Genomic DNA, 13428 nt, shown 5'->3' with positions numbered 1-13428 from the left:
TCCATTTAAATTGGTTGACAGTTCAAAAGGATCTATTAAATACCCACATATTACACCAATCCAAATGTTACCTAACCTTAAACTCGTGCTGAAAATTTGTTTGCCTCATAGCATGTGGATTTTCAGAATCCCACAAATGATTATTTTTATATTTAAATATTCCTCGTCTGGTAAATGTTGACTCATCAGTAAAAAGAATCTGGGTTAACATTTTGTGTAACTTGCAAAAAATGGGCATTTGCTTTGAAGTTTTTTATTTTTGTTGTTACATATTTAAGGAATAATAAAATTTTTTTATGAGAAAATTAAAATTTATTGAACTTTTTAGAAGTAAATAACTCGATAACCGATTGAGTTACACGATACAAAGAAGAGTAAATTTTTTTTGTAGAATTTAATGCTTTTTAATTAGAGTGCAAATTATGATTCCTCGTGCCAAAAAAGGTGAAATTGCCAATTTTTAAAGAGAAATTGTGAAAACATACAAAATTATTGCGAAAATCAAAATTTAAATTTAAACTTTGAACGGAACTCGGAAACAAGGCATGTTGAGCAGAATCATCATATTTTGAGGTCCAGAATCTACAGTTCAAGGATTGGACATTTTTATATAATAATCGTATATATATATATATATATATATATATATATATATATATATATACGATTTGAAAACGTAAATTTTTGTAAAAAGTTGCATCAATCTTTGTTAACAAATAGAATTTATTAAAAGTTGTTTTAAGATGGTTAAGACGCTGGATTTTTTCATTCGCTTATCATCGATGACAATAAATTTTCATTTTCCACAATTTTAGGGTGATGAAACTGTAATGGAAACGATAGTTATTGCCAAACGTCACGAAAAGCATCAAAAATACAATATTTTAATAGTTTTCGATGTAAAATCAGTCGAGATGTTTTTACTTCACGACTATTCTCCAGTCCACATTGATTCGATTTCCAAGACAAATCTAGCTACGCAAAGATTGCACATCCACCATATAACTCAGATCTGATTCTATCCGACTATATTTAACAGTTATATCGACTCTAAAATGCATAATATTTTTGTAGTCGCATAGAAACTCTTTTCAGTCGTTTTGAGTGAAAATGTGTGGAAATTAAAGTAGAAAAATCAATTACTTTCCTAGTATCACAATCCTTTGGATGTCAAAACAAACCAAATTATTTCTATTCTAGTTTATATTTAATATTGACGCCACTGGCTGGTACATAACATCATCCCGTTCGAATTCCCTCTTCTACAACTTCCAGCCCCGTTGGGATGCCAGGGCAGGGGCCGGCATCGATCTTGATGGCGTCGTCATGGTAACCGCATGGAAGTATTAGCTTAAGACGTTAGTTACATAATGTCGAGTTCCTGAATGTACCGCAGATATTAGAGATGGGAATGGGATTTTTTTTTACAATTTAATAACTTTCTTATTAGATAATTGTTTGTTTAATTTATAAATAATATAATATCGAAGTTATTTATAACGCCGGATCGTTGTTTCGGTTATTTCACCGTTCTCCTCGTGTCGTTAATTTATTACGCAGCATCTTTTCTCAGAAATAGATGCCTATCATTAATCAACTGTTCCTTTATTAGCAATCTATTAATGCTATCTTCAGTAATTAATTCCTGTGATTTATTAACGTGGTGTCAAGTTGAAGCTATTCGGATAACACCTAAGCTATCAACTCTTCCGCTACATTTGTTTCTAGACGTCATAATCGTAATCAGATCGAATTTTCAATAGTTTGAAAGCATGAAGTTCAAGATAATTAGATACGATTTAGTATCACACTCATACGTGTGCAGATGACAAAGTCTTGTGAAGAATCCATCAAAGTCCATGGATAAATGGGAAATAGCGAAACTTCATTGAAATGCACGTATCTATGGACTTCACGCATTGAAGGAAGTGCATGTTGCCAAGGAGTTGAAAAACCATGTTGAGGATCTCATAATGTGGCTTCCAAAACGTAATTTTTAGGTTTCACTGTTACAAAATGAAGCATAGAATGCCGGGGGACTGAAAACCGATGGTGGGGATCTCATAAGATCGCTTCCCGAAGGTATCTTTAGGTCTCACTGGGCCGGGAGATTGAAAAACAACAGCGGGGATCTCATAACATCGCTTTCCGAAGGTATCTTTAGGTCTCACTATGCCGGGGTATTGAAAACCGATGGCGAGGATATCATAAGATTCTTTGCCGAAGGTATCTTTAGGTCTTATTGTTATAAAAGGAAGCACACGTTCCCGGGGGATTGAAAACCCATAGGGGGGTCTACATTATGAGGTTTATAATACTTCTTTGTATCAGCGTTACATCCCCGAGTCGTGAATAACTTGATTCTTAACGCTCATAAGCTAAATTGTCCTTTTAAGCGTATTGATTAGAATCTCAAAGACACAATCGAAAGCCTTGGAAAAAGCACAGAAAGTTGTTGCATGGTGGTTTAAGCTTGAGTGAACATTATTTGGGGTGGAGGATATAGCATCATTTGTTACTTAAAAATCCAAATTGATGGATAATAAGTAAGACAAAAGCCTTTTTTTGACCAATATTCCAATGATCTTGAATAACGTGGAACGGAGTGCAATTGGGCGACAGTTCGATGTTTGATCTCCATCTCCACTTATATGGAAAGGTATAATTATTGCCTTAAAGCAATTTGGCAATGAAATACTGGTTCCAATAAATAGAAAAGCAAATAATCGAAATGGTTTATTACGCAAACAAAGAGAAAAAAATGTAAAATTACTGTGATAACTGACACAGCATGGCAACGCCGCGCATTATCCAATGCGAAGGTGGTTTCGATGAAGGCAGGAACATTGCGATAACGAAATTAGTAGAATGCCCGGTCGTCGATAAAACACCTCTTCTTTCGGCAGTTTTGTATACAGGACAAGTGTAGGTTTTCTTCTCTTTTAAATCGTCTCTTTTTATAGGTTTCAACCACATCTAAAAATTTATTCAAAGTCACCAATATCATTACTTATATATACTTACATAAGGTACATTTTCGTATAAAACTTTAGGCAGCGATTCGTCCAATTCCATTATTTTTTCGTTCCATCTAGCCCCGTCCAAAAAAAGTCCGTATATATAAACGCCATCTGAAGGAGGCTTATTAAAGTAGGCGCCTTTCAGAACCTAAAGAAGCAACCACATTAAATTTATGTACATTTAATCTTAATCGAAATCATCTATTAGTTTGTCCAATATATTCAACTCTAGTTTTAAAGCGTACATCGGACAAACAAGTAGATTGTTTCGAACAAGGTTTAATACACATACTTATGGAATGAATGGATGAAAAATATTGAAATTTTGTAAAATGTAACATTGAAATAAATAAAAATTACCTCATAATCGAAAGCGAGTAAATCTATTGGTATTGTGTATTTTCTCGCATAATTTTGTTGGGCACCTGTCAAAAAAGCTTGAGTAAAGAAAAATCCGGATATCCAGAAAGTAGATGGCGCTCCATTCTCGTACCAATCCTAAAACAAAAACGTTCTGTATAAAAGTGATTTTTTTCTATGAAAAAACAGATGGCACTTATCGACATATAGACAAAATCTAGAAAACCGCAATGAAAATGTGATTTTGGACGATCTAACATGAATATCTGAGTATGAATATGGAAAACCAGAATTCACCTCGTTCGATGTTCGATGTTTTTTAAATAGCGTATAACAACATCAAGGAGGTCTCGAATTGTCCACAATGTCCAATGATCTGGAATGTAAGGAAACTTTCCATATTGTTTTGGAATGTTGTGAAATGCTCTCGAATGTTTTAGATTGAATTTGTAGGTGTTGAAAGCCAATTTTTAATATTATTGCATTTAAAATAGGCAAATTATACTTGAAAACGTATTTTTTTGACCAAATTGAACATGGAATATATTCTTTCAACGAATAAGAAGCGATTTCTTGAGTCAAATTGAACTGAAAAATCCAATTTTCGATCAAATTTAACTTCCAAAACCCATTTTCTGCCAATTTTTGATAACATTGAACTCAAAAAGCATATTTTTTTTAAAAATTATACCTAAAGAAGCGATTTTTGGGGTCAAACTGAACTAAAAACCCATTTTTAGATCAAATTCAACTTTGAAAGCCCAATTTTTGACAATAATGAACTCAAAAACCAAATTTTTCTCAAAAATTATATAAATTCAACCCAATTTGTACATCATTGAACTCAAAAATGCCATTTTCCACCAAATTATATTTGATATACCATTTTTTCACTAAATAAAACTTAAAAAAATCACTTTTTGCAAACATTATACCACCAAAGGTCGTTTTCTGGACCAATCTTAGATCAAAAAGCCGAATTCAACTGTTTTTAGGCAAATTTCTATATATATAAATTCAAAAAGCTACTTTTTGGACAAAACTGAACTGAATAACCCATTTTGGACCAAATTCAACATAAAAACCTTTTTTTCCAACAAAACCTAAATAGAAAAGACAATTTTTCACATTATTGAACTCCAAAAATCCCTATTTCAACCAATTTACATTTGGAAAACTATTCATCGTCTAAATAAAAATAAAAAAAACGACTTGCGTTATTAAAGTGACCAAAATAAAACATAAATAGTATCCAAAAATATCTTACGATCTTCATTTTAATACTAAAAATGTTTTTTTAACATTCGAAATACTTTCAGTTTATTACATTTCGACAATAAGGAGTAATTATCATCCCTTTTATTTAGTTTTAAACGCTATTTTTTCTCATAATATCAAAATTTAACGATAAAAATCGATGTATCACGTGACAAACATATAAAAACAATTTACCTTCAAAAATTGTAACCTTGCCAAAAAATCACCGATATAACTCCCCAAAGGTTTCAATGAGGGATAAGACACCGAAGCCCACATTTGGGGTATTCTACCTGTCATTATACTAGTTACCACTTCTTCCAAACTTACCGACATAACAATTAAACCTGAAATAATTTTTTTTTACCGATAAATAACACGGAGTTTAATAAATTCCTTTACCTTTTATGGCTTTCTGTACATTTTTTAAACTTTCTCGTATTTGAGTCAATAGAATATTGAATCTCGTCATTTCTTGTACCAAAACAGTGTTCATACTTTGGGAATAAGATGTCGGATATTTCGTCATTGCTTCGTCTCTATTAAAATTAGGGGGTAGTTTATCTAATATATCGATAGCCACTTCCATAACTACTTCGTCAGGAGATTTGCGTGATCCACTTGAAGACATAGCGTCCTATAAAAGTTAAAACAACTATTTAATGAACACCGTTCACACCGATAAATCAATCTATTTGGAAGTCATCCCCTTTCAGTACTAAACCCATCACGAAATCCAAAAAGGAATTTCTCTATCTTCCCTAAATCCCAAACAGTTTTCAGTACATTCGCCATTAAAAACGTCAATTTTTACGATGGCAATGTCAAATTTGACGTAAACCTTTCTTGTCAGTCTTAATCTATAGTTGTGCAGAGGGAAATATTTCTATATCAGGGCCGTATACAAACAAAAGCGTCGTGAACGCTTGTCAACTCTCAAAATTCGACGGAAAAATGACAATTAACGAATTGACAGTGAGAAGTGACTTTTTATGTGACAGATCAACAAATTGAGGTAAGCAAATGACACTGTTAAACACCTACTTAGCTTAACGCGACTATTAATCATTTCTCTCTTAAAATGAAAGAAATAAAGACAAAAATGAAAATTTAATTGCTTAAAAAAATTGTCAAAAACTTACCAATTTGTTCCGCAGAAGCTTTCGAATCAAAATATTAAAAAATTATTTATCTAATGTTTTTTTTTCGAAAAACTACTTACATACGATTCGTATAAATCCTAAGCAGCGATAAAAAATTAAAAGTTGTGAAGTGGAAATTGGAAAGGAGATAAACTTTTTTACATATCATATAGTTTAAGTTTAATTGTAGGCCAACTGTATTTCAAAAACGTGTAATTCGAGTCGATTAACAATCGCGTATTGTTAGAAACAAGACAAATTAAACACAGTAACACTTGAATGAATTTTTAAGTCCCTTAAAAGTGGAAATCATCAGTATTTTTGCGGTTTTCTTCAAACCTGGTGAGCCAATCAACGATAGGGAATGCTTTGAATGATGTTTTCGTTTAAAACAAAATTATTCGTATCTTCAACAACCATGAACTTATTATTAATATTTCTGTACTGGATGGAAACTCAAATCATGTTCATCACTAACAGCAACAATGGAAATTAAAACTCCCACCGACATGCTAGTTTAACGATGTTCACAGCTGCAAAGATTAAGGAAGATTTTATGATGAACGTTTTTGTCTAAATTCCAGTACTTCATCAATTCATAGTCCTACTGTTCCGGTTATACCAGAAAAAAATAGTTTAAGTCTAATCGTAGGCAAACTATAAATTAAAAACGTGTAATTCGAGTCGATTAACAAACGCGTACCTTTAGAAATAAGATTATACTAAATTATAACAAAGTATCTTCACGTAATTGCTCCAAATTAATGAAAATTAAAACGACCACCGACTAGTTTAACGATGTGCACAGTTGCAAAGATTAAGGAAGGTTTTTGTCTAAATTCCGGTCCTTCATCAATTCATATTCCTACTGTACCGGGTATACCAAAAAAAATAACTCAAGGCTAATTATAGGCCAACTGTATATCGAAAACGTGTAATTCGAGTCGATTAACAAACGCGTACCTTTAGAAACAAGATTATACTAAACTATACCAAAGTATCTTAACGCAATTACTTCAAATTAAACATATTAACACTTAAATGAAGTCCCTTACCGTTCGGTCCTGTTAAACAGCAGCACAACAAACAAAAACTTAAATTTCAGTACATAGATATTAAAAAATGTTTTGAATCTTGCATTACCAAGTTTTTGTCCACCTTATAGCTTACGTCATACACAACAATTGAAATGAATTCTTTGTCATTTTTGTTCCAAAACAACTCAATAGGGTTGAAATCGGGCGACTGTGATGGCCAAATAATTAATTATTTCTCCCAATATTTTATAATATTCTTTCGAAGTAAGCTTGGGATCGTTGTCACCGATAGATTGACCAAGCGCTGGCCAAAATGTGGTAAAATCTCCTTCAAACTTCTTTACAGCATTTCTTCTTAAACAACTCTTCAATTTTTACAACGTGTTCATTCCACGAACCTTTGCCGTGATTTACGGTCAGGATATCACATCAGAATCAGATTCTTCCTTTGGCCTTTGTACAAACAATCTTGGTGATATTTATTTTACATACACCACCACATTGAGTTTACACTGTAATTGTGAGTGCTGGTGTAGTGTAGTGTAGTGTAGTGCACTCTTACATCCAAAAACCTTCAATTTTTACTTTTCACTACATAAAACTTTCTCCCACTCTTCATGGGTCCAGTTTTTGTGTTCTTTACCCCACTGCAACCTCTTGATTTAATTTTGACGTCTTACAAGAAGTTTCCTCACCCCCACCTTTCCAAAAAGGGCATCTTCTCTTAAGTAGGCAGATCTCTACTTACTGATCGATACGAGTATTTGGCCTAACAAAGAGATTTAATGAACGTTTGACTGCTATATTGCATTTATAAACGTTTTAGTTATGGAAATGTAGCAATCAAACGCTGTGTCTGTCTTATTTTTAATATATAGAACCAACGCGAGGGATAGGCGCTTAGGGGAGTCAAAAATATGAAGATACATATTTATTGAATAACAATAATTGAAATTTTGATAATTAAATAGCTACCAACCTGTGTTAAGAGTGTATTTTTGAATAGTAATTCAGTTTCGTGTTGATCTTTCATAATATCGGCGTTTTCGTGCATGCCAAACACTTCTGGGTGCGTGATAAGCGGAAGGTCTTTTGTGTAAGCGAGAAATTCGTCGTATTCGCTTTTTTCTGGGACGTAGTATAAACCTTAATGATAAAAATGGACGTTATAATTCACATCGTATTATTAAAAATAATGTACCTGTTGGATCTAATGGGTAATTAGCATTTTCAACTACTTCTTTAGAATAAAATTTTCTTAATATCGTACCCAAAGTTCTCCTATCCCAATCGTCTGTCACCCTACCGCCGTAATTGCATTCTCCCGTCAAATATAATAATGCGTCATACTGTATATCCTGAGAAATATAAAAAAAAATTTATTCGACATGCTTTTATTAACTTCTCATCTTTATGTATTTACGACTTTTTTGCTTCGATTAGTTCTAAAATATATGAAATATAAACTTTTTTCACTTATTATATACTGTTTCTCCAGTTTTCATCGGTTACATTCTTAACTTTTAAATAAATTTCGTAAAAATATATATCACGTTCGCACTTGGAGTTTCGGGTGTCGTACCAAGTCTCCTCTAGGTTTATTGGGTATTTATTTTTATTAAAATACCGCAATCAGTGCCTTGGAACAGTTTCCATGGTCGCGAAATGGATTTTTTTTAAAGAAATTCGTAGAATTTTCCAAACTGTACTTTCAGGATTGCTCGTTAATGCTCAAATTTCTTTCAACGAAATTTTTTGTAACCTCGCTGTACTAAAAACAGTTTGGTAGAAATGAAATACTGGATCGAAATGAACTGACACAGACAAAAACGTTGGGACTATATATAATCCGATCTCATATATTAATTCTTTACGTGTTATTATTTAAACAACTTTGACAAATTAGTTAAATAATCTAAAACTTCGAGAAATATATATATACATATATAAATATATAATATAATTTATTTTTCAATGAGTTAAAACTATCTGTATATGGTAAAATACTTATAGTAGAATCATCAATTTCTATTCGATCGCTTTAAGCTATGTCAGAAGTATTTGAATCTATGTTAAAACATTTTTTATTTTATACACGGTGTTCCAAGTTAAACTTCATAAATACCAAATACCGTGGTTCAAAAAAATAAAGAAATCTCATATTTATGAAGTTAAATTTTGAACAATTTTTATACACGCCCTGTATACGATGAAAAATTTTGCAATATAGATTCAAATACTTCTGACATTGCTAAAAGCAACCGAACAGAAACCAATTTCATATCTTTAAGGGAATTTTCGTAAAAAAATAATTTATAAGGGCCTGCAACAGTAAAATTTTTTACAAAATAATTAATAACTCAAAAAGTATGCATTTTTTAGAAAGTTTCTTAACAAAAATATACTAAAATTTTAAGTAGATTCCAAAAATGTCTAATACATAGGGTGTTTTATTTAAAATAACAAAGTTACAGTCGATTTCCGGTAGAACCTTAACATATTTTGGTTAAAAGAACGTATCTCAAAAACCCAATCGTAAAAATTTTCATAATTTTCCTATAAGTATTTTTTCATTTACAGATAGTTTGAATTCGTCGTAAGACGTATATATAATATAATATATAATAAATATAAATATCAATTTATATTGATAAACACAAAATGTGTTTAATAATTTTCTCCCGATAATTTTGAGGTTATGTTTCAGTCGGAATCTCACCTCATATTGATTAAGAAACATTTGAAGTTGCATCACGCTTATCCTTAGATCGGTTTCGTTGAATTCGTACTGGATGTTCCAACCGAGCGGACCGAATTTTCTTCTTTCTTGTACGGTTGCATGGAAAAAACACAAAGCGTACAAAAGTTTTTTAAATACTTGAGGTTGTTTACAACTTTCGAACCATTCCAAATCCGATATGGGATCACTATAATACGATCTATAAACGAATTTGATTAGTATGTAGACGAATTGACAATTCGATACGATTTTTACCTTATAATATTATTTTTGAGACCTTTAGGAGGTTCGTTCGTCATTTTTACTCCATTTTGTAATACCAATACAGGAAAATGTTCGGCTGGGTATGAAGTTAACCATAAACGAAAATCCGGATGGGTCGAATCCGGTGTTAAATTTTCACATATCTAAATATATATATATATATATATATATATATATATATATATATATATATATATATATATATATATATATGAATAATTATGAGTTTATTATATAAAAAATAGAAATTTATAAAGTTGTTTTTAATCTATATTTGTATAACGTTTTTAGTTCTTGGCGTTGCGCAACGCCGATCGCTTTACAACGCCATCTCTAGATCAGGTTTGGTACTATTGAAACCATTTTCTTAAAACTACGCATTATAATAATAAATATCATATCTTACTCTTTCTAAAGTTGGCATGAAACTTTTTGCTAAATGACAGTTTTGTAGTACGACCCAAGTACCGTTTTTGACACCTTCGTCGATTAATTTGACAGCTATAGGACCTTGACCTTGACCTAAAGATAAAGCAAACAGACGCGCAGCTCCAAATCCTGTTAACAGAATCAAGAAATTAAAAAAAAAAAAGAAAAGGATAATAAAGAATAAGTAAAAAAAACATTATATCGTTTCGAGGTATAGATATGTTAAAGAAAGATAAAACGCAGATGGAAAGAACGAAATAACAAACGGGAATAAAGCAGAATGTATAATAGAATCGTTACGATTAGATCTAGAAAAAAAAACGATAATAAATTAGAAGGAATAGGTAAACGAAAAAGAAGTAAAAATCATCATTACAGCAGATGGAAACGAGAAAAAACTGGAAATAAAAGAAATTTTTACAAAAAATAGTCCATAAAATCTTTCTCCTTATAACCGACTGTTGAAAACGCTGTCAGTTAAGTTGTCAATACAAATATTCACTGTCATTATCAAATTTAAAACCCGACAAACAAAAATCACTTCAAGTTGATGATATTCGAGAATTTGGTTTTTATGTAGTACAAACAAAATACGATTCGTAATTAAGAGTGCATATATTTAAAAGTACCTTGATCGTCTGCGAATTTTAATAAAACAGCCGTGGGATCAGCGCCGGGGGTTAGAATGAATATCAAAGGTATACAACAATGGGAATCGCCGAACGAAGACGGTAAATCGAACGGAGGCGGTTCGATGAATCGTTTACCCAAATGTCCTGTGGAAAAAAAATCGATTCGAACTAGCAAAACGTTTTGTTTTTATAATTATTCGTTTACCTGTTACGAAATTTTGTACACTCGGTACTATTTTATCGTATCTGATACATCGTAAAACTAATAGTGTTTGTAGATCGTTCAATTTCGTATTCCATGGAGAAGGTAACGGCAATTTATGAGGTTCTCCCGAATCGAATATCTTTTTCCATTGATCTGTATGGTTCACGAAATGTTGCATAATACCACTAAAAAACGAATATTCGGTTTTACAATTTTATAATTACAAAATAAAACTTTTTTTCTATCGTCTTATGTCCGTTTCAGATCATCCTCAAGATTCCGCAACTCCTAGAATCTCCTAGTCCGGCTCTACGTCAGTTTTAGATTCTCCTAGAGACTTCGCAACTCCTAGAATCTCCTAGTCCGGCTCTACGTCAGTTTTAGATCCTCCTAGAGACTCCACAACTTCAAGAATCTACTAGTCCGGCTCTATGTCTCCTCCTAGAGATCCCTCAACTCCTAAAACCTCTTAGTCTGGCTCTATGTCCATTTTAGATCCTCCTCCTAGAGATTCCCCAACTCCTAGAATCTCCTAGTCCGACTCTATGTCTCCTCCTTGAGACTCCGCAACTCCTAGAATCTCCTAGTTCGACTCTGTCTCATCTTTGATACTCCGCTACTCCTAGAATCTCTTAGTCGGGCTCTACATCAGTTTTAGATCCCCCTAGAGATTCTGCAACTCCTAGAATCTCCTAGTCGGCTCGATTTCATATCACCCAGTTAATTGACCAGTTTTTATAGTTTTTTCCCTTCCCTACTCTGTAGTAGACGTAGCGAGCAAATAAATAATCGAGAGTGTGGATCTTTTCGCCTCTACTTGCCAAAACTAGTACCGATAGTATTCGGGAGGCGTTTACCGGACATGAGGTTTATCTTTAGTCAGTTTACTGGACTTTTAGACGCCTTTAGAAGCTTTTTTCAACCTAGATGTTTTGCTCGGTCTTAGGAATCTTGGATCCAGTTGAAACATATCAAATCATCCGTTCCTCGAGTCTGTATGCATCCTTTTATGCATTTTTTCGTTTCGACGTGGACTTCTCCATGGATCGGTGAGATAATCTCATTTTATTCATTGTTTTTTGTGTCACAAATCACTTGTGTAGTGGAAACTTTCATTAACTTACTTGAATGCGTCTAAATCGTTCAATCTACAAAGTTCGTCCCGGATTTTCTAAACCGACACCACCGGTTAATAAGAACATCCATTCCGCCATGTTAATTTCGTTACGACTTTTCATTAAATTGATACAAAGAAGCAAAGAAAAAAGTAATTTATCCTAAAAACAGACATTTCATTAAAATCTATATAGAAAATCCAATCATACGAGAATAGTCCAAGAGGTACCTTTCCTTACCATGAGATGGCGGTAGTTATTTGAAAAAAAAACACAATACGAAAGTACACGATATATGTTTCAAGTTTTAAGACGTCTCGTCGTTTAGTATCCATGGAAAACGTGGTAGCAGAGTTTAAACAAAGCCTAAGACCAGCGAAGACCAGCATCGAAGCCCCAACGACACCAGAAATGTTCAAAATCCACTGGATGATCGTCGACTGAAAGCGCAACGTACTAGGCATTTCCAGCGTTTGACAATGTTTCACAGTTTTGTGACCACAGATGAAACGTGGATCCATCTCTTCGCATCCCAAGCAACAAAATCAATCGGAACGATGGGTTGGAAAGGAAGAATCGGTTCCAAAAAAGACAAAGACCGTTTCAGCAACGGCGAATAAAAAAATTTCTGTTGGACCAGATACTTCTAGGACAATCCTCGTATATAATATGTACTTACCTTTTCAAACAAACTTCTACAAATGTTGACGTATAACGAATAGGTGAAATATTTTTCTAAATCTTTCAATCTTTGAGCGACGTCTTCGACTCTTTCCGTATTATCTATACCAGCTTTAAATAAATTCATAAACCAAACCAACGAATATTGATACATAGGATCGATATTTGCTAAATCAGCTGAAATTAATCAACATTATAATCAATTAAAAAAAAAACAAAATTAGAGTTCAACGTAAAATGGTGCTACTTAGAATCTCTTTCTCTAATAACTTGCGAGTCACTACCTCTTAATTCTCTATTTCAATTAGATCTTTCTCGCTGTGTAAAAATTTTGAGTTGGTAGCGCTGTTTCATTTGGCATATAAGCTGTCAGTACTTCTCCCAATTATCGTTTTAGAAGGTTGTTATCTCGCGAGCAGCTCATTTTCAGGTTCTATAGATACAAACGCAAACTCAAAACCTTTAGATTCACATAAACCCCATTCGGAGTCTTCTAAATGATCTACAAACCCTATACGTGATTTAATCAAACAATTACCATGCCAA

The 13428-nt window shown here is 32.8% G+C and overlaps 1 protein-coding gene across 1 annotated transcript in view; it reads right to left on the bottom strand.

Moving 5' to 3' along the window:
• Positions 1–2723: 2723 nt before the first annotated feature.
• LOC130891363 (dynein axonemal heavy chain 7) overlaps positions 2724–13428 on the bottom strand; it is a 40666-nt gene continuing 29961 nt past the window's right edge. The window contains 15 exon segments of the mRNA XM_057796020.1: positions 2724–2976; positions 3025–3168; positions 3381–3518; positions 4833–4984; positions 5040–5274; positions 7796–7962; positions 8018–8174; positions 9536–9755; positions 9812–9963; positions 10227–10378; positions 10879–11025; positions 11087–11271; positions 12211–12249; positions 12251–12363; positions 12881–13059. Coding sequence (XP_057652003.1) covers positions 2770–2976; positions 3025–3168; positions 3381–3518; positions 4833–4984; positions 5040–5274; positions 7796–7962; positions 8018–8174; positions 9536–9755; positions 9812–9963; positions 10227–10378; positions 10879–11025; positions 11087–11271; positions 12211–12249; positions 12251–12363; positions 12881–13059 — 2387 coding nt within the window. The 3' untranslated portion in view covers positions 2724–2769.

Source organism: Diorhabda carinulata, chromosome 3, assembly GCF_026250575.1.
Source record: "Diorhabda carinulata isolate Delta chromosome 3, icDioCari1.1, whole genome shotgun sequence".
Classification (NCBI taxonomy): Eukaryota; Metazoa; Arthropoda; class Insecta; order Coleoptera; family Chrysomelidae; genus Diorhabda; species Diorhabda carinulata.
This window is presented reverse-complemented; position numbering and strand designations above follow the sequence as displayed.